The 23,637-nt window shown below is 53.9% G+C and overlaps 1 protein-coding gene and 1 long non-coding RNA gene across 3 annotated transcripts in view; one reads left to right on the top strand and one right to left on the bottom strand.

The window, feature by feature from the left end:
- The window catches only part of BTBD9 (BTB domain containing 9), a 386,230-nt gene extending 363,592 nt beyond the window's left edge, over positions 1–22,638 (top strand). For both annotated transcript variants that reach the window (XM_045541884.1, XM_045541885.1), the window contains exons 10-11: positions 2,312–2,390; positions 19,826–22,638. In XM_045541884.1, coding sequence (XP_045397840.1) covers positions 2,312–2,390; positions 19,826–20,023 — 277 coding nt within the window. In that variant the 3' untranslated portion in view covers positions 20,024–22,638. The remainder of the gene's footprint in view (positions 1–2,311; positions 2,391–19,825) is intronic.
- LOC123631852 lies at positions 16,821–17,515 on the bottom strand. The gene is made up of 3 exons (XR_006733246.1): positions 17,490–17,515; positions 17,067–17,117; positions 16,821–16,893 (listed from the first exon to the last, which is right to left on the bottom strand). It is a non-coding gene; the product is annotated as an uncharacterized LOC123631852 (long non-coding RNA).
- Positions 22,639–23,637: the final 999 nt, after the last annotated feature.

Here is a 23,637-nt window from a genome sequence, read left to right as displayed (position 1 = left end):
ATTTTGCAGAAGTTCAGGGGAAATGGAATCTGATAGTTGGGGAAGGAGAGATGTTCATGACCTCGTCCTAACTAAGCAACTTCCCTTCCTGCTGATATTTGGTCTTAGGATTGGTATCTAGTTCTGCTGCAAATGAAATCATATATTCAACTCTCAGGCTGTGTTAGTGAAAATGAACTCTAATGTGATTAGATATTAATGCAGTGTAATGGAGGATTGGTATTAAATTGAGACCTTCTGATCTTATTACTCCTCAGATGCTCCCTCCTGCTCAGGCCGCTGCCCTGCCAGCCCTGTTTCCCCAGGCAGAAGCCAGGGGCGGTGGGGCCAGAGCCCCGAGCCGACTGCGGAAGCCCAATGTAGGGAGAGAGGAGTGCGGGGGCTGCAGAGGAGTGGCAGGGAGAGCAGGGAGCCCGGGCTCAGCGAGCAGCACTGCCTGCACTGCCCGGACCTCCTGTGCATTGTGGAGGGCGGAGCGGGTGGGACTTCAGGGCCAGAATTCTGGGCCTGCCTGCACTCTCAGAGCCACACGAGTGTTGAGGACAGGGAGCTTCCGACTGTAGAGTTTTACCTTTATGTCGAGAATCTCTTGAAGTTCTGACAGGCGTAGGGTCAGAAAGCTGAGACGAACAGCATCCTCACCGTCTCCTCTACTCCTGCCCCCTCCCCACCCCAATCCTTTTTGTGAAACTGTGCCTTGAACCTAATAGTTGTCACTGGCTGTTGTCACTTATCCTAGTTCTGTTTCCGTTTCCTGGAGGCATGGTCTGAGAGGCAGGCAGTGGTCCAGCTTTAGCATGTGCGATGGCTTCCTTCAGGGACGGGGATGGGACTCTGATACTCCGCACAGCAGGAACCTCGGCCAGGGGCAGCTCCCTGATGGGGGAAGGGCGCCGGTGTGTGGTCGGTTCCACTGCTCACCTTGGAAGTGACAGCCAGGCCTGTGGAAGCCCCGCAGGGCCTTGAGGGCCTCCCCGCCAGCCCGCAGGCTGTATCCCGCCTGGCAGCCTCCCCCAAAGATCTGGGGGTTCTGGAAGGACCGCAGTCGCCCACCAAGAAAATGGACCACGAGCGCAAGCCCTGGGCATGGTCACATGGCATCACCTTCATGTATGAATAATAGCATTTTTGCAGAGAGAGTGATTTTTCTTATTCTGTTTCTGGAAAATTGCTTTCAGAAGCACAGACTTTGCACACGAGATGGTAACGACTTTTTAATGACCTTAAGGGGACTGGTGTCCAGGCAGCAGTGAATCAATCTCAGTGGGAGGTTCATAGTGAGAGAGAAGATGGAACACCTGAAACCAAAGGGGGAAAAACAAACTGCAAATACATACATTTTCTTTGCTAGCATTACTTGGTAATTAGACAATTACAGGAAACAGCTTCCCAGCAGCTGGCATTTCCACTGTGAGAGCGGAGGAGGAATGGCAACAACTGTGAACTCCTCACATTTATTATCGGAAATATTATTGGAGTTTACAGTCGTGGGTGCCCCGCACTCCTCTGGTGCGCTGAGGAGCTGCTGAGCCTCAGCCCAAGAGCAGAACCTCCCCCCGGGGTTAGCACGAGGCCTGCTCTGCCGGCCCTGCCCACGCTGGTCAGTGAGCCATGGCCTTTCAAATACCGGGGTGCTTTTGAGCCACCCAGAGACAGGCCAGTCCTGAGAATAGATTGTCTGGGGGGCTGTGTTTGGGAGCAGGAAAGGGGGTAGAGGTTGTGGAGAACTTGCCTCCTCCCCCACATGCCACCACTCACCTGGGGGCGGTTGGGCGGTAGTGAGTGACCCCACTGCACCAACCCCGGGTGCTGGGGCTCGCAGCCCCACGCCCTGCCCCGCCAGCCGCTCCCCTGCGCTCTGCAGCACTCTCCTCCCAGGAGCCCCCACTCGTTTGCGTGGCTGACGAGTGACTGCGCTCATTCTGCCAACAGCCCTATGGGTCGGCCCCACCGTGGCCCCATTTTATATATGAGGAAATGTATTATATGAACTCCCTACAGCCGTTATTACATTTATATTTGTCAGCACTGCACTGTTGTCATGATGTGCCCGTGGTCTGCATTTGTGCTTGTTTATGGAGGGCTTTATAAGAATCCTACGTCACATCCCAAGATGGGTCAGAGTGCCTTCTTTGATAAGATTGTCGGCTCCCATATAGGGATGCCGTGTATTGCCTGCCTCTCTCAGCCACACGGCAGGTGCCGCCTGCAGCCCTCCCACGGCACGGGTCACCCTCCCTCGTGCCTCCGTCCACGCTGTCGGCAGGGTTAACTCCACCGTCTAACCAGGCAAATGGCTTTCCCCTCACAGGTCCTGGCAGTCAGTAACTTTTGAGAGACAGCCTGCCTCCTTCATCCGAATCGTTGGAACACACAACACAGCAAATGAGGTAAGCGTGTCTTTTCGTGAGAGGTGCTGTGATATTTCATGACGTGCGGGTAAACGCTACATCCCGAGTTAAGCGGGACTGTTTGTTCTGCCGGCTAATGGCTTGGTGTTCAGACAGCTCGGTACAGAAGAAAGTCCTGCATGGCACAGCTGGGACATCATTATCATTTCGGATGTCTCTCCACGAGCAAATGAACACCAGCTCCTACCGCTTTGCTTATTCCTCTCTGCAGAGTTGGCCACCACAGAGACCTTGAGAGGTCAAACACCCTGTCCCTTGTCCCTGAGTCCTCAGAGTCCTCCGCCCTCCCAAATGACAGCAGTTTTATGGGTTTCCTTCCTTGGTCCTCTGAGCATGTGTCTCGCAGATGGCCACGCTGTTGACTTAGTTTGCATGTCACTGTCTTTTATATCGTCATACTGCGTTTAGTGTGTCCCTCCAAGGACTGCTAGTTAAAGATAGGAAGCATAGGAAGAGTAAGGTTGAAATTCAAGAGGTAAATGAGGAGCATAAAAGTAGTAACAATTCTGCAATTTCACCCTTCCATGATATTTCTCAGATTTATATAGGACTGGCTTTTTGGGTGTACCACCAGGACAGTTGCCTGGGGCCCCGTGCTTGGGGTTTAGTGCTCTATGGCACCAACTTGAAATTCTTAGTTTTTTTACCTTTGAATTATGCTTCATAAGGGGATGCCCCATGGGACAATGGAGCACACACCAGGAGCTTGGAGCCTCCTGCCCCTTCTCACCTTCCCAGGATGAGCTCTTGGCCATCCACTCCCTGACCCCTGGTGCCTGGGCTCTGCTTGGCCTCCTCATCCTCATCCTGCCCCACGACCATGCCACCCCCCAGCCCCAGTGGGGGCCTTGGTGCAGTAGAAGAAGGACCAGCGTCTGGTGTGAGTCTGAGCTCGAGGCGCAGGATAGGGCCCTGGTGCCTGTGAGGGGCTGCACTGGCCAGGGGAGCCCTGTGCCAAGGGATACAATGTTAAGTAGCAAATAAAACACAGCAGGACAGCTCAAGAGAGACTGAGGGAGAAAGGAGAAAATTTTTTTCCTGCTCTTTGAACACAGGGCTCTCCGTCTTCATCTAGCAGCTGGGCCCCACACGTTACAGAGTTGGCCCTGGATTTGTGCATTGCCTTCGTGAATCAGAATTTTCCCAGAACAGATCAAGGTGTTTAAAATGCTTCAAGAAGCTTTTTAAAAAGTGAAAATATTGTGATAGTTTATATTCATTTTGCCTTTTCTATTTATTTAGAATAAAAATGATCCACACCTACAGTGTGTTTCTTGCAGAGAGCAGCTTGCAAACAGAAACCTGGAACTTTTTCTCTTACTTCTTTATTTCAAAACAAACCTGAGAATCACAAAAGTAAACCAATTGATCTCTAAGTTTGGAAGCTAAGAGGAAAAAAAAGTTAAACCAGTTGATATTTTTTAAAGCAAAATTCAAGAATCAGGTCATAAAAGCCCATTTTTCTTTTCATGATATAACAAAAGTAAATTTGAATCTGCATTTTTGATACCTATTTGATCCCACAACCAATATCATATTTTTAAAATTTTGCCAATAAATCCAAAATTTTTTTTTACCATTTAAGCTACGTTAAATTAATTATGTGTGTATCACTTACTAAATTTGAAAACAATTGAAATCCATCTTTACCTAATAACATGTCATACTAGAATTAAATATTTTTCATTTGCAGTCCTTGTTTCTTACACAATGCATCCCGCTAAAAAGACCAGGTTTTTTCTTTAATTCCTAAATGGAAGTCTGAAATGTTACATTACAGCAGAAGGAATTCTCAAGTGAGAGAAGGCTTGAGAAGCCCCGAGGTGAGTGTGGTCAGGCTTTACTTCCGGCCTGCTCTGAGTCCCAGCCCATCACCTCAGTGACCAAAGGAATAAAGAGGAAATCATGGACGTCTTTTTCCAAAGTTATTCTAGGTGAAGAATAATTTCCATTATGGACTCTGAAGTTAGGGTACAAGATCTGTCTTCCATGATGAGTTTCCCCAAAATAATCTGTGCAACGGTCCCAACCACTTTGGTGGACCTGGACCAGCCGGTTTGAATGGGTTGGCTGGTAGGTCACTAATTAAGTGGTGACCTGTCACGTTTGGCTGATGAATAACTTGCTCATCGGCCTTATTGAATCTACAGTATTATTGATCAGGAAGAAAAAGCCTCAAGGCAGTGTTGCCAACTGGGAAGCATCTTATGTCGTAAAATTAAAAAATGAACAGGATGTCATTCTCAGAGCACACAAGAGGGCACGGTAAAGCTGAATATCACAGGGCGTCAAGAATAGAGCAAACGCTCAAAGAGAACGTTCTTCACTGCAGCATGCTGGGTTCTAGGACATTTTTCAAAGTAGTATCACCTGTCGCAGAGAAGAGCAGAAATGTGTGTGGGCAGAGTTCAGAGGTGTGAGGGATGGGGTCGCGTGAGGGACAGAGGACGACTGGGGTTGGTCGGGGCGGACTCCCGGGAGACAGCTCTGAAGGAGAACTGTGACACACACACGGGGCGCTTGCCGCCTAAGGGCGAGGGGCAGCAGCCGGGAAAGGAGGCTGGGGTGAGAGTCCAGGACACCCTGATCCATGGTCCCGTGGCAGCCAGAATTGTGGGGTTAGGGTACCTCTTTCTCACCAGGAGTGTGGCCTGCAGGGCAGGGGATATAGGGTTTCCTCTGCCTGTCCCTGCTTGTTTGCCGGGTGGCATCAGCCTGGGCTGCTGTTGCAGAATACCATAGACTGGGTGGCTAAAAGAACAAACATGTATTTCTCACAGTTCCGGAGGCTGGAAGTCCAAGGTCAGGGTGCTAGCAGGGTCTGGTTCTTGGTGAGGGCCCTCTTCCAGCGGATTCCAGAGGGTTCTTGGTTATGCCCGCACATGACCTTCCTTGGTAGGTGCACTCAGAGAGAGACACAGAGAGCTCTAGCCTCTTCCTCTTCGAATGAGGACACTAATCTCCTCCTGGGGGCTCCATCTCACGACCTCATTTAAACCTAATCACCTCCCAAAGGCCCCACCTCCTAATACCATTCCACTGGGGGTGGGGCTTCGACATGGGAATTTTGGGGGACACAAACATGCAGCCTTCTCTTTAGCTACTGAATGTTTGTGAACCCAAAGACCTTGTGCTGATTTTAGGAAGTACAGATGGAATTGATTTTTAGCCTGGAAAGTAATATTGTCTTTGTGCATAAAATGAAGAGACATGTGGGTCAATAAGCCCTTTGCCACAGCCGCCAGGTGGCCTGTTTCCCCGGGTGCCCTGTCATGCAGAGAGGAGCAGGGGACAGTGAGTGACAGTGCACTCGGGAGGAGCCAGTGGGAAGAGGCCTGGCCTCTGTGGAAGTGGCCTGAGCTGCCGGCTGTTTAGAGGGGCCTTAAGTAGTCTGGCGGGGCCAGGAGCCCAGTGAGTTGATAGCTGCGTGCCTGTGACGAAACCCCGGACTCCACACAACCAGCTGCTGCTGGAGCAGCAGGGGGTGGATGCCGGGCGGTGGGGAAAGCTGGCTGGACAGACTGAGGTTTTTTGCCCGCCTCGGTGCTCGTCTGTCCCGCTCCAGTCGACGTCCAAAGGCTCAGCTCTGTCTGCTGCATGTTAATTTCCCCACTTCCCTCCGATCCCTCCGGCTCTCAGGCGACGGCAGCCTTGACAGTCTGTGGAGGTTCAGATTTCCTGATCACCTGCCCTGGCACGCGTCTGATTTCCTGCGGCATCCCGTCCCTCTCCTCTGGGAGGGGCGCGTCTGCTGCTGGCATCTGTCTCTCATCTTCCTTTGTGAGCGCCACGGCAACGAATTCATTTAATTTTTTAGCTGTGTTTACAACTTCTGTCGATAAATTCCCCTAATGCTTACCTCTTAAAGACTCCACCACTTCTTCCGTGACCTCCTACTCCCTGTGCACTCGGCATCATCCTCGTCGTTTACCTCGACTCCTTACTACAGTCTCCTTTCATTTCCCTCCAGCCTGTGTCTTGTCATCCTCTACTCCCTCCATCCTTTGCTCGGTAACCTCCCCGTGTTGGTCTGGTTCCCCCCTGCCCCGAGTGTCTCTCCTTGACCCTTGAGCACTGCTGTCCACACCCACTCCCTGCCCAGGCCGCCCTGCCCCCGTGCCCAGCGCTGGCTGGCAGGCACGCGGCAGTCTGTCCTTCCGCCATCCACCTCCCCTTCCATTTCATTCCTCTGGTTCTCCCCAGTGCCTGTGGCCAAAAAGGTCTTTCTTGGCCATTTCCTCAGTCACTTTATGGTGGTCTCAGTCCCAACTTAGTCCCATGTGGTTGCCACCTGCCCCCACTGCCAGCTGCCCTGACCCACGGGGGAGGCAGACACTACTCCCTCCCGAGTCTCCTGTCTGAGCAAGGTTGGAAACGGCCTTGACAACAGCATCGCAAACCTCGTGGAGAACCTTGTGTTTCAACCCCCACGACTGTGTTCAGAGCTGCACTGGTTCTGATGTGTGGCATCTCCCGCCAACCCCTTCATTTTCATTTCATTAATTATCTTAGCAAAATAACAAAGGCACACACCTGCATCTTTCACACAAATCCAGCCGGATCTAAATGAGATCAAGTCTGGACCTGTGAGAATCCATCAGTGGTGTTAAAGAAATAGAAGTTATGCCTGTTTCTTTTTGTGGCTTTTATGAGAACCTGGGTTTGAAAGTTCTGGAGTGATTTTTCAGTAAACAGGGATTCCAAGGGCACAAGCAGCCCTGGGGGTTAAAAAGGACTGTAGGACAAGAAAACCTCTTCGCAGTATAGAGAGAGGGTTCCTGCTCACAGGAACCTGCAGGAAACTCCTGCCAAGTCAATAACAGACACCGAGGATGGCATTGACAGGCTCAGCAGCTCTCAGGGCTCCCTGTCACTGAGTTTATGTGGGGAGGAAGGAGGCCGTGCCCTGTTCATCTTCGTGTCCCCAGCACCTGGCACAGGGGGCCTGTTAGCTGTGTGAATGAAGGACTTGACCTGTACATCTCTCTCGTCCTCTCCCAGTCAGTCAATCAAATAAAGGAATAAAGGAAAGATTTAGTAAAACAACTTTTCACTATCAAGAAACCATGGCGTTCCAAGACGGGTTTCTGTAGTCATGTTGAGGGTTTTCTCACATCAGAAACCAGAAACTTTTTTAAATGGAAAAGTATGTACACCTAATATGTCAGCATCTCCTAGCTTGGGACCCTTATAATAAAAATAATAATTATTATAAATTACAATAATAGCAGCTAGTGTTTACTGAGCACTTACTGTGTGCCAGGTTCTATGCCAAGCCCTTTATACTTACTACATTATTCAATCCCCATATGTGAAGTAGGCTGCACTCTCACCCTCATTTTAAAGATGAGGAAACTCAATGCTAAATGCTGGCAAAAATGTGGAGCAATGGGCAGTTCTTACCCAGCGTGTGGGTGCGAGAACCGATCCTGTCGGTCTGGAGAGCACTTTGGCTTCCTGCTAAAGCTGAGCGCGTGTGCCCGCTCCCCTGTGAGCCAGCGTCCCCTTGCCACATGTAGTTTCTGAGGCTGCTCCCAGCCCAGCATTGTCACCCGTGGGCCCGGGGGCAGCGCCCGACCATCCCGCACAGAGACGGATGAACAGCGCCAGCGTATCGCACGGTGGACACAGCTCACATGCATGACTGTCACAGCACGTTGAAGGAAGGAGGCCAGACAGCAAAGAATACAGTGTAGGATTACCTTCATACAAACCTCAAAAACAGGCAAAACTGAACTGTGACATTTATGCACACACAGTGGCAAAAAGGCTAAGAAAAGTGAGGGAATGACTGTTGTCTGAGCCCGCTGGTGGTTTCCTCAGGGCAGGGGAGGCACCACTGGTAGTGTTTGACCCAGGTAGTGTTTTATGGATGTTCACTATAAAATTTTATAGTAATTATTCATCAAACTGTACGTATATTTCTATTTTATGCACTTTTTAGTGTCTAGTTTTCACAATAAAAAGATTGGTTTGGGCCAGGTGGGGTGGCTCACACCTGTAATCCTAGCACTTTGGGAGGCCGGGGCAGGAAGAACCTGAGGCCAGGAGTTGGAGACCAACCTGAGCAACACAGTGAGACCCCCATCTTTACAAAAAAGTAAGAAAATTAGCAGGCGTGGTGGTGCATACCTGTAGTCCCAGCTACTTGGGAGGCTGAGGCAGGAGGATCGCTGGAGCCCAGGAGTTGGAGGTTGCAGTGAGCTGTGATGACACCACTGCACCGCAGCCTGGGCAACAGAGCGAGACCCTGTCTCAAAAAATAAAAAAAAATAAAAAGGAAACATTGATGAGGAAAGTGAAGCTGAGCGATGCTAACTAATTTGCACAAGGTCACCCCACTGTTGAGTGGCGGAGCCAGGATTTGAATCCAGGCAGTCTGGCTCTTAGCACCCCGGCTGCTGTGTCTCCCAGACAGGCGTAACTGACAGTGACGTGCAGAAGTGAGCCCAGCTCGGCCCTGGCCTGTAACACTCTCAGTCAGATGTCGATGAACAGGGGGCTCCCGTCGAGCACGCTTGTTATACCTGTTTGTGCTAGATCTCGAAAAGAAACTGAGGCAGGACCCTTCCTTAAGGGGATGGCAGCTTTACTGCCTGACAGAAATCAGCCTCCATAGAGAGTGCCCTGGCTCCAGGTGCCATTTCGAATGGCTGCACCGGGTCTGTGGTAGGGACATCAGTTCAGTGGGGAGTCGGGAGGCAGCAGCTGGTGAGGGTGGGTTCAGGGCCAGCACTGGGCGGGGGACACGTTCCACCTCCGTAAAATGGATCAGGTGATCTCTCGGCCCCTGGGCTTGGGCACCCATGAGCGAGATTATGTCTTGGAGGGTTTTGGAGGGCGGGGGGTCGCAGATCACTCTGCACAGCGCTGTGTTAAGGAGAGTAATTGGCCTGTGAACTTGTCATAGGAGAGTCTGTGCAAGCCGGCACTGGCAGGACAGAAAGTCTGCAAGTGGCTGCTTGAGCTGCCCTCCAGGACCACTCAGCTCGGAGCCTGGAGTGAGGCAGAATTTATTTACAGGCTTCTGGCAGGCCGGTGAGTGGCTCTGGGCTCCCAGTGCTGTCCTCGTTCCCATAGCAACATGTAGCTCTAGTGGAAAAAAAAAAAACAGGGAAACAGACTCTGTAAAAAAATAAAAAAATAAAAACTACATACTCCTTCCTGGCCTGGTGATAATTATTTCCCAGACCCTCCTCCCCCAGGTCTGATCACGCCCTCTCTGGCTCCCCGAGGACTTCCTGAGGATCATCATCTCAGCCCAGAAGGCACCTCAAAGCGTCACATGCTGGCTCCTGGGGCCAGAATTCCCAGTGGCTTAGCAGCTGCATGAAGCAGACATCCCTGGGGCAGGGAGATTCGAGCAATTGGAGAGGCGAGCCCCTCCCTGCCAGAGCTCCTGGTCCACGGGGAGAGAGAGTTCCAGCCTTCAAACTCCACTTCTGTGGGGGAGAGGACCTGGCCCACCAGGGTTTCGTGTCCCGGCGACTGGCAAGGGATGTCCACAAAGCAAACCCATTCGGGAATAGAAATAACGGAAGCAAACCCAGGTTTCAGATGCGCTGTGCCGTACATGCCAGAACTAGGCGCGGGCCAGAGACAAGATAGCACAGGAGCAGCAGGGGCCTGGGTGCAGGACAGGCCCGGCGGGCAGCCTGGCACCTGTGAGTTCGCTTAGTAGTCCTCGCAGGAAGCTTTGACTGGGTCCCTCATTGCACTGCAGCTCTTGAGGGCAGAGACAGTGTCACGGCACCTTGTCATGGCACACAGTAGCCCCTCCATGAACCAGACCAGGGGCCCGAGTGTTTGTATAGGATTCCGAGGGAAATCAGCTCTCAGGAATCGCTTACAACAACCTGGAGCTGGAACAAGAACTGAAGATTCTACCAAGACTGTGACTGCCATGTCCTTGGAAAATGGTAGAGCTGTGGTGGACTGAGAAAGTCCGGAAGCCTTGGGCTGCAAGAAAATGGGGGCGCGGGCAGTGAAAGGTGAGCCTCCCAAACAAAAGCAGGGTTGAAGGATTTACATACGGATAATGACCAAGGCCAGGTGTCTCAGGAGGCCAGGCTAAGAAGAAAGGGCGAGGAGGGTCTGGAAGTAAGTGAGCTCTGAGAAAGCACCACAGTGCACAGGGCAGGGGCTGGGTGAGCTAAGCGGGGCGAGAAGTGCATGGGAGGAAGAGAGGGGCCGGGCCCCAGAGGGACGGAGCCTTGGAAGAGCTGTGTGGCCCCAACAAGCCACTTCACCTCCATGCCTCACAGGACACTTGTCTTTAAAATAAGGAGAGTGAACTAGATCTTTAAGATTCCTTCCCAGTGATACAGGAAAAAAGGCAGAAAAATATTTCGTTTGTTGCCTAGTTATAAAAGAAGACCTTTTTATGGACATCTTTATGCTTGAACATTTATTATGAAAGATTTTACTAGAAAAAGAGAGGAGAAGCGACACAGCATTGAGCGTACGTCATCGTGTCAAGCACTGTGTGATCCTTACACTGCCGTACTGGGGCAGCGATAATTCTGCCTCCTCCACTGGCCTGGGCAGGCGAGTGCTCAGGAGCTGCCAAGCAGTGAGATAAAGGGATCGTCCCCCTCGCGAGGCTAATGTCCGGCGGTGTCCCACTGCCGAGCCTGCGGTTAGGGGCGAGGCTGGGAGTCTCCGTGGAGCTGGAGCTCTCTATAGAAGCCCACACTGGGCCTGGCCATGTGAAGTTAGGAGCCACCTGGGCAGCTGGGGCCACACGAGCCAGCACTGTGGGGACAGTGGGGCCACGGCCAGGATCTCCTGGGGCCTGTGCAGTGGGAAGAGGGCCTTAGTGAGGCCACCTCTACCAGGTGGAGATGTTCAGGCATCCCAGAAACCTGCAAACAAGGACTTTTCCCTTTTTTCATTTCTTAGTTTTTCAAAAAAATAGCTAAAAGATGCCCCTGCCACTCTGCAGCCAAATTAATTAAGACAGGAGAGTGAACATCTCTCCCCAGAACTCTGTAGTGTGCACACATGAAAAATAGCAGTCAGGAATTCCAGGGCTACCTGAGGTGATATGTGTTGGAAAGGCTCTTTTTCCAGAACCTTCCAAGAAGCAGAGTTGCAATTATCTGAGGGTACCTAGCCTTTGTGGATATGGGAAAATGATATTGGAAAGTTAAAAAACAAAAAAGTTGCCGTAAGTAAGCACGGTCATCCAGAAACTTACTCTCCTACCTAGCAGGGGTCAGTACTTGTCAAAAACATTTGGGCAGGCCAGGTGCCGTGGCCCCCACCTGTAATCCCAGCACTCTGGGAGGGCAGAGCAGGACCATTTTGCTTGAGGCCAGGAGTTCCAGACCAGCCTGAGCAACATAGAGAGACCCTGTTTCTACAAAAAATAGAAAAATTAGCCAGGCATGGTGGCACACACCTGTAGTCCCAGCTACTCGGGAGGCTGAGGCAGGAGGATCGCTTGAGCCCAGGAGTTTGAGGCTGCAGTGAGCTATGGTGACTCCATCACACTCCAACCTGGGCAACAGAGCAAGACCCTATTTAAAAAAAAAATTGGGTTATCCTATCAGTCCTAAACAATACTGCAAAATCATTGTTCACAATTTGGAAATTTTTCCCTATGAAATGATTCCTTAACTGGAAACAAGGTGTTGAGCTGTTCAGATACGCACATAAAACCACGGTTTATTAAAAAGGAGGTTTTGTTGGAAGCACATGATCATCATTTTTTCTTTGTTTTTTTTTTTTTCTAACCTCCATGACACTCAGAGAAGTTCATCATATTCAAAGGAACAAAAATAGACCGTCTCTTCAGTCTCTGGACGGACTGTTAGCTGCTGCCCTGAGATGAGCACAGAGAGGTGCTCGTGCTCACTGTCCCCAGCGTCAGCTGTGTCCACTGAGCGTGGGCGTGTGATGCCACCACAGCAGCCACTGTGAGAGGGATGGGGGCCTTCAACGGAGTGTCAGCTAGAGGCCGCAGCTTTGCGTCTGACTTACGGGCGGACGTCACTGAGAGGGAGTTATCTATTCTATCAAGATACGTTGTCTTGTAAATATAAGCTGAAAGCTTGGATCAAAAATCCTATTTGTATCGGTTGGCATGAAAGCAGTGGAGATTACTCAGGAGAAACCAGGAAAGCAAGGCAGAGCCATTGATCAACGTTTATGAAATTTTCCAATTTCTGCTACAATTCACAGTGGACCATTAAGCCAACTTGGGAAAATTAGCAGAAGCTTCTGCTTTTAAAAACCTTAAAGACACGTGGAGCAAGTAGTGCTTGGGGAGTCCCTGTGAGGAGAGGCGGCAGACAGTGGCCAGAGGAGGACTCAGCCTGGTCACCGGGAGGGGCTAGCGCGTCGTTGCATCCTGTCGGGGTTCGTGAAGGAAAGAGCACCCCAGACTGTCTCAAACATGTCGAGAATTATGGCTCCCAGAGAGGCAGGGCAAAGTGGTAATAAACAGCAGCTACAAAAAAGGACACCCGGATTGTGACTGCGGCTGTGTCGGATTCCGACACACGACTATGTTCCAAATTAGCCGGCTGCTCTCGGGGGACAGATCCAGAGGCCATTGAAGACGGTTCAGCGAAGGTGCCCCTTTGCGAGCAGCGGCAATCAAACAGGCTAATGGGAGACACGATTGCCGGAGAGGGGACGGGAAAACGATGCGGCTGCCACAGTAATGGTTTTGCATAAATCAGCAGTGCGTCTCTGCCATGTGCCTCATCCGCCTTTGGTCACATCCTTTCCGAGGGGCATTGCAGTCTTGGGAAGGTTTGGAGGAAAGAAGTTGAATCCCAGGATCTTCTGAGGACAGGGAAACTCAAGACTTGGCTCTTCTTCCTAGAGGGAGGCCCAGACGTGGGGGCTGGGTAGGAAGTGGGCCGAGGAGCCTGGGGCTGTGGCGGGAGGAGCAGGGCACATTTCCAGATGTGAACACCCCCCTGCCCGCTCGCAGCAGGGGTGGGAACCTCAGCCTTGCTCAGATGATGGTGGGCGCCTAAGTGGTCCGGGAACTGGTGGGTGTTGGCTTACATTGTTGCCATGTTTGGTTGAAGACTGGGGACTTAGAGCATTGAAGAGATGACGGAGCCAGGTACACTGTTCACAGAGGGGTGACCAACATGGGTAGGGGACAGACTGCTGGGGGTAAGGTGCCAGTGCCCAAGCCTTTATCTGGAAGGCTTTGTCCCCTCTGCCTGGAAGACCACTCCTCTCTGCCTCCCAAGCATTCAAGGCCTATGTGTGAACACCTGCCTCTCTGTAGCCTTCTCTAACCTCCCTTGCAGACAGAATTAGCTTGTCACACACCTCTGAGCTATTACTGACCGTTGGGATGGTGTGTGTGTGTGTGTGTGTGTGTCCGTCCGTCCAGCCCTGAGGTTGAGTCCCGCTTGCCCAGTCTCCGTGTGCGGAAAGTGAGCACACGCCCAGCACACGGTGCCTCTGCCCGCCCGAGAGGTCCCGACGCAGGGACCTCGTCGGAGACCAGCCTGCTCAGTCTGTGCCCAGGGAGGTCATTGAAGATTAAAAAAACCAAAGCTGTGAAAGGTCTGTGCGAACCCTCGTCACAGACGGGGGTCTGAGCGGCCAGAGCCCCGGCCCCGCTGGGCGCCACGTCTGCCAGTCTCGGCCCCTCCCAGGGACAGTCAGACCCTTTCCTCTCCTCTCTTAGTCTTGCCCAGTCTGTTCTTTTTTTCCTTTAAAAATGTCTTCCTGTTGATTCCAAATTGCTAAATTTTACCTCAGGGGATTTCAAGGTTTAAGGGTTTGTTTCATCTTCTTTCTTCAAACACTACCGTTATTTGAATTTGTTTCCACAAATAAGTATTCCTTTTGTAATTTTTTTAAATTTAAGAAATAGTTTTTTTGGCGCTTCCTTTGTCCGGAGTCCCTGGCTCCTTGCGTATCCTGGGCCAGGCCCTCCCCGGCCCACTGGCTTGGCCTCCTGCCCCCGCTGCCCTCCCCAGCCGCCCCACCCTCCTGCGCTCCAGGCTTCCCAAGCCTGCCTGTCTCTGTCACCACCTTCTGGCTGGACAGCGTGGGGGGACTCTCCCTGCTGTCCTTCCACATCTCCCTCCTCCACCCTTTCTTACAGATGTCTCCTCCCCCAGGAAGCATTCCCTGACTGCCATGCTGGCTGGGTCCCCTCCTCTGTGCCCTCAGGGCTCCTTGCTGGTGGCTTATGTATCTGCTAGGAGCTGGGAGGTACCCTGTGCTTGTGGAACTGGGTATGCGTGTACCCTCTAATCCTCCTCACACATGCAGCGTCGCGTCCTCTGGCCGTGCCTGCTGCGTGTGTGATGCTCATCGTGCACCTGTGCTCGGTGCTCAGAGGTCTGTTCCTTCCCCCTCTGCCACCCATAGCCTGCTCGTTCCAACGCCCCCGGCACGGTCTGCCTCTTCACCCATCACTCCATTTGTCAGACACTCTTTCTCACTGAGAATCTTCAGCACACAGTTTGCGACTTAATATGATTAACTGTTGCCCATGTGTTGCCTTTGAATCTGGCAGAGTCTGTGTGGCTCCGTGGAGATGCTCAGGAACCGGCTCTGAAGGTAGCTGGGATTTGGGGTCACAGACGGGGGCGCAGCTCTGAGGCAGAGCAGCAGGAGCTCAGCCAGGCAGTTAAGGCCCAGGGCATCCAAGGGCGTCCAGGGCCCCCTTAACTGGGAAGAGCCTGCCCCTAGCTCTGTGGTGTCAGGAGAGAAAGAAATAGTTGTGATTTCTTGAGGAGAAATATGCATCGGAAAACACAAAAACAGCCAGTCCGGGTTGGCTGTCAGTCTTGTTAGGTGTGTTGGGAGTAACAGCCGTTTGCATTATTATCTGCAAACAGACCGGTTAATGGGCTAAACACAGTTGTGTTTAACTAATACCGCGCCCATCAGACGAGATGGATTCAGCTGGGGACGGGAGTAACGGTGGCAGTGAGGGCCTCGCCAGAGCCGGGACCCTCCCGAGCACCTTCGTCACACGCTCACAGGGACCAAGAGCACCTTCCCGGCTTGTCACCAGCACAGCAGAGACCACCCTGCCCTTCACAGGCAGGCCCTTCTCAGGAGAGCACTAGGCCATGCTGAGATCTTTGTTAACTGTATTTCTCAGTCTAGGGTTTTTATTGATTGTTTATTCCCGCACAAGGCCCTGAGCAAGAGGAAGGATGACTGAGCTTTGGTCCCTGAGTCAGATCGGAACTGACAGGTCCTTAGACGAGGCAGGCAGAGAGGGCGGGCCTTGGGGCAGGAGGTACCCGAAGGCTCGGGCAGTGGGGGAAGCACTGGCCTGGAAATTAACAGGACTGGAGAGAAACTTGCAAGAGCAAAAGGAGAGAAAAGCCATGCAAGACGAGAAGGGACAGCTTGAGAAAAGGTAATAAGGAGTAGGACAAATGTAAGTCAATTCTGGGATTAGTGTCAGCCTGGGGCTCTGCGGAGCAGCCTTGGAGCTATTGATGGAGCCTGAGCGCAGGGATTACACAAGTAACCCATTAAGGAACACGATGGGGCGGGATAAAGAGCTCCGGTGTCAGGAGGGGGCAGGGCAGCAAACTGCAGCCTGCCCTGAAAGGCATTGTTCCTGGGGGTGGGGACAGGGTTTGACTCTGGGTCGTTTCACTGAGGAGAATGGCTGCTTGCTGGGTGGGAAAGGCTTTGGCAGAGGCGGGTTAAGGGTGCGGGCGTGGGGGCCTGTCCACTGGTGGAAAGAGGGGTGCCCACAGCTGAGCAGGACCACGTCTTGGTGCTTCAGAAGCGTAGAGAGTGTTACACTATGGAGAAGAGCGATTGATAGTTGCCACCTAGAAGGTGAGTCTCAAACTTACCCTGCCTTGCCCAGCTCAGGGCCCAGCTCAGGGCCCAGAATAGCTTTCAAATCTCCATAAAAGGTCCTCCCCGTCTGGCCCTGACAGGTAAGTGCCTGCTGATGGGCCCAAAGAGGGAGATTTTATTTTAAAAAAGGACGGGAAAGGCCGTGCACGGTGGCGCACACCTGTAGTCCCAGCACTTTGGGAGGCTGAGGCAGGAGGATCGCTTGAGCCCAGGAGTTAGTTTGAGGTTACAGAGAGCTAAGATGACACCACCGCCTCCAGCCTGGGTGACGGAGTGAGACCCTGTTTCCATGGAAAGACAGGGAAAGGAAGGCAGTGCCTGCTGCGTGCCGGGGTGGCCGCAGCGGGAGGCGAGGGCACAGCCAGTGCCCGCCCTCAGGGAGCGGAATCAGCTCACGGGAGGAGGCACGGCCGCTGCCGAGCGGAGTGGGCAGACAGGAAGTCTCAGTCTCACGTAGTCTTCACGTGAGAGTTTGAAATGTGAAATTTGAAACAGTGGTCGATAAATGAATTGAAGTGGGAATATGGAAAAAACAGTGATGCAGGAAGGTAAGCCCAGAATTTATATTTTCAATGCAATTCCACCGCTGATGGGACATTCGCCTTCTCCGCTGTGAACTGGATTCCGCAGCAAGGCAGCGTGTGTGTAGTTGCGAGTGCTCGTGCTGCGGAGGAGGGACAGGACCCTGGGAGGGTGCGGCCGCGGTCCCACCGCCTCTGCCCTGCCTCCCCCGCCGCGTGCTCCCTCAGGTGGGGTGACAGGGGTCCAGCTGGCCCACACCGGGTACCAGGACCTCATCCTGTAACCAGACAGGCCCTTGCCCACGAACGGACTCACCGAACACTGGCAAGTCCAAAGTCCGGTGGCTCCTCGCCCACCAGCAGGCCCCTGGGAAGGAGGGGTGAGGTCACAGTTATCCCAAGCACCGGGAGCGCCAGGGAGGGCCAGCTGTGCGCCCAGCCCTTGTGGCTGTCCACGCAGGGTGCAGACGCCCGCCAGTCCTGTCCAGTTACGTGCCTACAGTCTGTTCTTGGCATCTGCACCCAAGTTCAAGAGCAGCTTTACAAGTTGCATCATCTTATTTATAATCTAGAGCCTTTGATTACTTTAGAAGTCTGGAAACCAAAGAGAAAGCCTTAGGATATGGTAGCGCTTCATGGAGAGCTTCCCCTCCCACCGTCCCCTCCCGATTCCACTGTGTCCTTCCTCCTCCCCAGTGTCCCCATGTCCCCTCCCCACTGTCCCCACGGCCCCTCTCACCTTCTTGCTTTGTTGGTCAGATCGTCTCCTCAGACACAATGTGCTCTTTCTGAGAGTAATTATGGAGAAGTTTCACCTGTGGGTTTTAGCCAGTGTGTCTTGAAAATGCCTTCATAATTCTAGAAAAGTTCCAGTTACATTTAAAAGCATTTGCATCACTCGTTTCCATGTCATTCGTTCTGAATTCAGAGCATCTCACTCAGGCTGAGCCCCCTCACCGGTCCCGGGAGGCTGGGCCAGTCCTCGCAAACAAGGCACGAGGGGTCTGTGAGTGCCGCACGGGGTGAGGGCAGGGCCTGCCCTTGAGGTGGCCCAGGGCACTGTGAGTTCAGGCACACTCTCCGGCACGTTTAGAAAATACAAAATTTGGGTATCTGGAAATTGATTCCCTTCAAACCGCCAGCATGCTCCTAGGAAAGTCCGTCTGCAGAGCCCAGACCCAGGCCCACTGCAGAGGATGGGGCTGGGGACAGGCACCCAGAGAGAGGAATGTCCGTGTGGGCTGGGGAGGGTGGGCCAGCGTCCCTCACCCCAGCCTCTGACCGCCCTTCTCTCCTCACCCACAGCTCACACTTGCATGTCACGTGCCTCGCACCCCCCAGCCACATTGTGTGTTCTCAAGGTCAGGGCTGCTGCGCACCCGTGTTGGCCAAGTGCTGTGCCCCGTGCCGTGCCCAGTGCTGTGCCCCGTGCCGTGCCCCGTGTTGTGCCCCGTGCCGTGCCCAGGGCCGTGCCCCGTGCCGTGCGCAGTGCCGTGCCCCGTGCCGTGCGCAGTGCCGTGCCCCGTGCCGTGCCCCGTGCTGTGTCCTGTGCCGTGCCCAGTGCTGTGTCCTGTGCTGTGCCCAGTGCTGTGCGCAGTGCTGTGTCCTGTGCTGTGCCCAGTGCTGTGCGCAGTGCTGTGTCCTGTGCTGTGCCCAGTGCTGTGCGCAGTGCTGTGCCCAGGGCTGTGTCCTATGCTGCCCCGTGCCGTGCCCCGTGCCGTGTCCTGTGCCGTGCCCCGTGCTGTGCGCAGTGCTGTGCCCAGTGCTGTGTCCTATGCTGTGCCCAGGGCTGTGCCCAGGGCCGACAGAGCTCTGTGTGCTCCCTGACGGGCTCACTGGCGGCAGGCCGGCTGCTCCTGGCTCCCGGCGGGTGGCGGAGGGCACGTGCGCCAGGCTGGCCTGAGCCGCGTAGGGTAGAGTCCGCTGCCCAGCACAGCGCCCCGCGGGGCTGTGTCGGCCCTGGCAGGGCCAGGGAGGATCGTACATCGGGACCTTCCTCAAGATAAGCGCCTCCTGGCTTTTGTTTCGTAACAGCATATTGAGATGGAATTCTCACCCGTACCGTTCACCTCATTTCAAGTATACAATTCAATAGTTTTTAGTGCACAGTAAGTCCTCACTGAACACCATCGACAGGTTTTGGAAACTGGGGCGTTAAGCAAAATGATGTGTAATGAAACCAGTTTTACCACAGGGTAATTGACGTCAACAAGAATTAAGGGCCCATGGCATATTTCTGCTCACAGAACATTACGAAACCAAATAAAGACCAAAATACTCCTAATACAAAACATTGAAATAAACATGACCTGTACATACATCTAAGAAAAATTCCTGAAAACAAGTAAGGTAATTACTTACCCAGGTATTCCAGTTCCGGGTCGCGGTGGCTGGAGCTGTGCTGGCAGCTGGGTGCCAGGCAGACACCAGCCCTGGCCAGGGCGCTGCGCCACGGCAGGGCACTCACGCACCCTCACGCCCCCACACGAGGCCACACAGACACGCCCGCGAACCTAGCACGTGTTCCCGGGGATCTGGGAGGGAACAAGAGTCCCTGGAGAAAACGCACACGGATAAGGGGGGAACAGGGAAACTTCCCACCTGGCCCCGGTTGGAATCGATTTTATTCAACGTTATAACAAAACGACGTATTTGAGGAACTGCTGCCCGTAACCACACGGAGTTGTGTAACCATCACCTCAGTCAACTCCTGTTGACTTTCAACCCAGCTGCCAAATGCAAAAATAAATTAATTTAAAAAGAAAAAGAGCCCATGAGACAAAAGTAAGCAAAAAGGGAGTAATGCAGCGTGAACATTTTATAGGAATCCATGTCGTGGTGTCTGTAACTTCTGGGCCCCGGGTTCATTTTCCTTCATCCTGACTGATGAAAACGCATTTGCAACCTCCTAGGAGCTGTCAGGTGTCTGTGCCGGGCAGGGCGGGCGGAGTGGCCGGGGCTTCCTCTGACTCCCGCCTGGCAGCCCCCAACGCCGGGCGGGACAGTGCCCTGACGTGCGGCAGCTCCGGGTCCCGCTGACCCGTCACTCATGGGGTCCTTTCCTTTTCTCACCAGGTGTTCCACTGTGTCCACTTCGAGTGCCCAGAGCAGCAGAACAGCCATCAGGAGGAAACCAGCGAGGACTCGGGGACCGGGGACACCAGCCTGGCGGGTCCGCAGCTGGACCCACACGCCCTGCGGGCCCCCAGCAGCGGCTCGCTGCCCCCCAGCCCCCGCTCCAACTCGCGCTCGCCCCACCGGCAGCACCAATAAAGGAGGCAGGGGCCTGGTGTGACCCGGTGGGCCCAGAAAGCAGCAGGAAACGGCGTGTCCTCCCTGAGCAGGTGCTTTGTTGACTGTCCCCCACCCCATTCCTGGCTGCAAAAGCCAGAACAGGTTTGCTCCCAAGGACAGAAAGGGGCTGCCTTGTTCTCCTCAAATGGATCAGCCAGGCTGGTCTCCGGGGGAGAAACGGGTCCTCAGTCTTCAAGTCCAGCGTCACCGCCCCACCTCTCCGCTCTCGCCAGGCTGGGCCGCAGGACGCAGTGGGCGCGGGCTGGGACACAGCAGGGGACACGCGACTGGCCTGTGGGCTGGAGGCCGCGTTTCCGCACAGCGTTTACTTGCATGGAACACGTTGCCCTGGCAACTAAGTGATTTCTTATTTCTTCTAGTTACTCTCCATTTGCCGAATCATAGGTGTTCCAGATCTTTTGGAAATGCTCTAACAGCAGATCACTTGTTTTAATCCCTTTTGACGCTGTAATTTCCCTCCCCTGGTTTTGCACGGGGAGGCAGGGACCACGCACCTCTCCTCGTGACAGGCACACGCGGCGGTCCCGGCCGATGAGGACAAGCCTCTGAGGAGGTTCAGCAAAATACACAAAATACGAGCAGAGCAGCCTGTGGACAGAGTAATAATTACTCGAATCACCGAGTTATTAACCTTTCATTCCTGAAACGCGCCCGGCCTGCGAGCTGGGGAGGCTGACGAGGAGACAGTCGCTGTGCCGCCCGCTGTTTACCGGGCGGCGTCTGCGTGGTACACGTGCCACACGTTCCCGCGTGGCCGCCGGGCTCTGGCCGTGGCTTAGCTGCCCTTGGTTCAGCTCCGGGGGCAGCCCCTGCCCGGCAGCGCCCCGCGTGCGGGGGGACCTCTGCGGCTGGCGGCGGCCGCCCGGCCCTGCGCCCCGGCGCTCAGCGGGTGGAGAGCAGCTTTTCTCCCAGTCCCCACCGCAGGGCTCTCATCTGACTGCCGTGGCTTGGTCCGGCTCTGGCTGGGTCTCCATCCTAGTGCCCCTGCCCGGGGTCACTGCTCGGCCACTGTCTGCCCCCCTGCTGTCCCCAGACTCCCGCCGCCTCCAGACAGTGCGGACAAGAAGGGCCCCGGGTCCTCGGTGGTCCCGCCACCCTGCTGAGAGGGGGTGAGGGCTCAGGCTTGCTTCCTGGCATCTCAAAGACACGTTGGCTGGGTGTGTAGGAAGAGCCGGCGGGTCAGCCGTTTTCTCCTAGTTTGACTTAGTTTTGAGTGATTTGTCCATATTGACATAGGGGGCGGCATCAAACCGTGTGATTGAACAAACGGTTGTCTTTCTGCCTGAGCACAGAGCGGCAGCAAGCAGAGGGTCACCGGGTGGGGAAGAGCTGCTCCGGGGGCAGAAGCCACGGTCCCCTCTCCCCCGGCTCTGTGTGTGGGTGAGCGGATGCCCCCGCCCACTGTGCCGGGCATCCCATAATGAGAGGAGGTGCCAGTGACAAATGGCAGATGGTGGGGTGCCTGCTGGGCCCCTGCTGCGTGGTCACTGCCTCTGTCAGCATCCAGCAGTCACCGGCTGGCACAGAGCTCCTGCCCCTCAGCACTGCCCCACACCGTGCGTCCCCTTCCCAGATGGGGACAGAGGAGCCAGGTCAGGCATATCGAGGGCAGAGTTCAAATGACTTGAAAGATCTGTTCAAGGACCTCTTTTTAGACATGGAAGCGCCTGTCCAGGGGCCCCAGGCCTGGAGCGCACTTCCGACCTGGGGACCAGCGGCGGCTGGCGCACAGCCAGCAGCTGCAGGGACACGTAGGGCACCAGGCCCACAGCAGCAGCTCCTGCGGCACGGTGGCCGCCTCCCTCCCGGCTTCGGCAGTTTCCTTTGCCGTATGCACCGCCAGATCTCTCTCCCTCCTGTCTTCCAGCACTTTAAAGATGCCCCTTATTATCAGATACAGAAGGAAGGGGACAACGGGGTGGGACGTCAGCGGGGAGGACCGAGGGCAGGGTCACACCCCACACCAGCTGTGGGAGCCTGGTCTCTCTGCTCCCTTGCCAGGCTGGGCGAGCGCCCTTGATGGGCCTTCTGGTTCGAGGCAGGAGGCTCTTGCACACACAGCTGGGCCCGGACACCAGCCAGGGGCGTCACAGCAGACACAGGGCGAGGGATGGTGGGTGAGAAAGGTCCCCAGACGGCCTACAGAAATGGGATGTTGCCAGAACCCCCGCCTTCATTTTATAGCATGCTTTTTGGGAGAGTAGAAAGAAAACCTCATTGGGGCTTTTGGGGAAAGCCTTCAAAGTCACCTTTGGCAGCTCCTGGGAGGCCCATCTGGGGTGGACTGAGCCACCCCGAGCAGCGCAGCCCCAGCAGCTGGCTCCCCCGGGGCAGTGTTAGGGGCGGGCCTCGCGGAGAGCACCTTGGACGTGGACAAAAACATGAAAACAGCTGTGGAGACATCGCTCTCACACACACACACTTGCTTTCCATTTTCTGAGTGCTTTTTCTGTTTTGTTCTTCTGATTTTAGTTAGAACCATGAGCTGTGACGGATGTGGGACTCTTCTCAATTGCTCTTTAAATTATCACTTTTTAAATCTTATTAAATGAAGTGTCGATTCCTGAAAAATACATTTTAAAAGTGTTTTATTCCTAGAAGAGCTGGGAAAAGAAATTATTTTCAGCAAGGGTAGGATGTGTTTGTTAGACTGATTCCTTGGCAAAAAAAAAAAAAAAAAATGAGTTTTTGAATTGGGCAAAAAATTGCTCAGTAGTTACGCTGTCGCCCCTGTTGTCACACTGCTGTGCAGACGGCTCCGACCCAGTCAACTTCACCTTCTTTCTAATCTAGAAGATAATCTAGGGCCAAGGGGAAAAGGGAAGGTAAAATCTACAATAAAAAGTAGAGTGTTCCACGTGCTGAGGCCACTTGGCAATAAACGAGTGTCCCCGTCGCAGACTTCAATTAAGAACTTCTCTTTGGACAGGGAAGAAAAGTGTCAAAGAGGAAACGAAGATTAAATCTGCCTCCTTGCAGGAGTTTCTCATTAGCATTTGCTGGCCGGGGTTGTGTCTGAACCCTGCCTTCGGTGCGGTGACCGGCTCCTCCGCGGTGGCCGGGCGAGGGTGGCAGCGGCGGGCGCCGGCCATGCTCCAGTTATTTCTGTGGCCGCAGCGATTGATTCTGCGTGTTTACCCTGACAGCAGCGCCAGCAGGGGTTCAGTGCTCATTAGTGGCCCTAGGAATCTCAAATGCTGTTTGTGGTTCTGTACCACCGTGGGTTTTATTATTATAATATTAAATCAGAAGTCATCCTGGTGCCTGGTGTTTGCTCTGGAGTTTCCGGAAAAGAGAGAGGGGAATGGCTTAGACCTGCGGTCCCCAACACCCAGGCTGCTGACCGGTACCGCTCCGGTCCATGGAGGTGAGCAGCGGCCAGCGAGCGGAGCTTCACCTGTATTCACAGCCACTCCCCATTGCTCGCATCACCGCCCGAGCTCCGCCTCCTGTCAGATCAGCGGTGGCATCAGATTCGCATAGGAGCGTGAACCCCACTGTAAACTGTGCACGCGAGGGACCTAGGTTTCGGCTCCTTATGAGACTCTAATGCCTGCTGATCTGAGGTGGAG

This window comes from Lemur catta, chromosome 2 (assembly GCF_020740605.2).
Source record: "Lemur catta isolate mLemCat1 chromosome 2, mLemCat1.pri, whole genome shotgun sequence".
NCBI classification, from domain to species: Eukaryota; Metazoa; Chordata; class Mammalia; order Primates; family Lemuridae; genus Lemur; species Lemur catta.
This window is presented reverse-complemented; position numbering and strand designations above follow the sequence as displayed.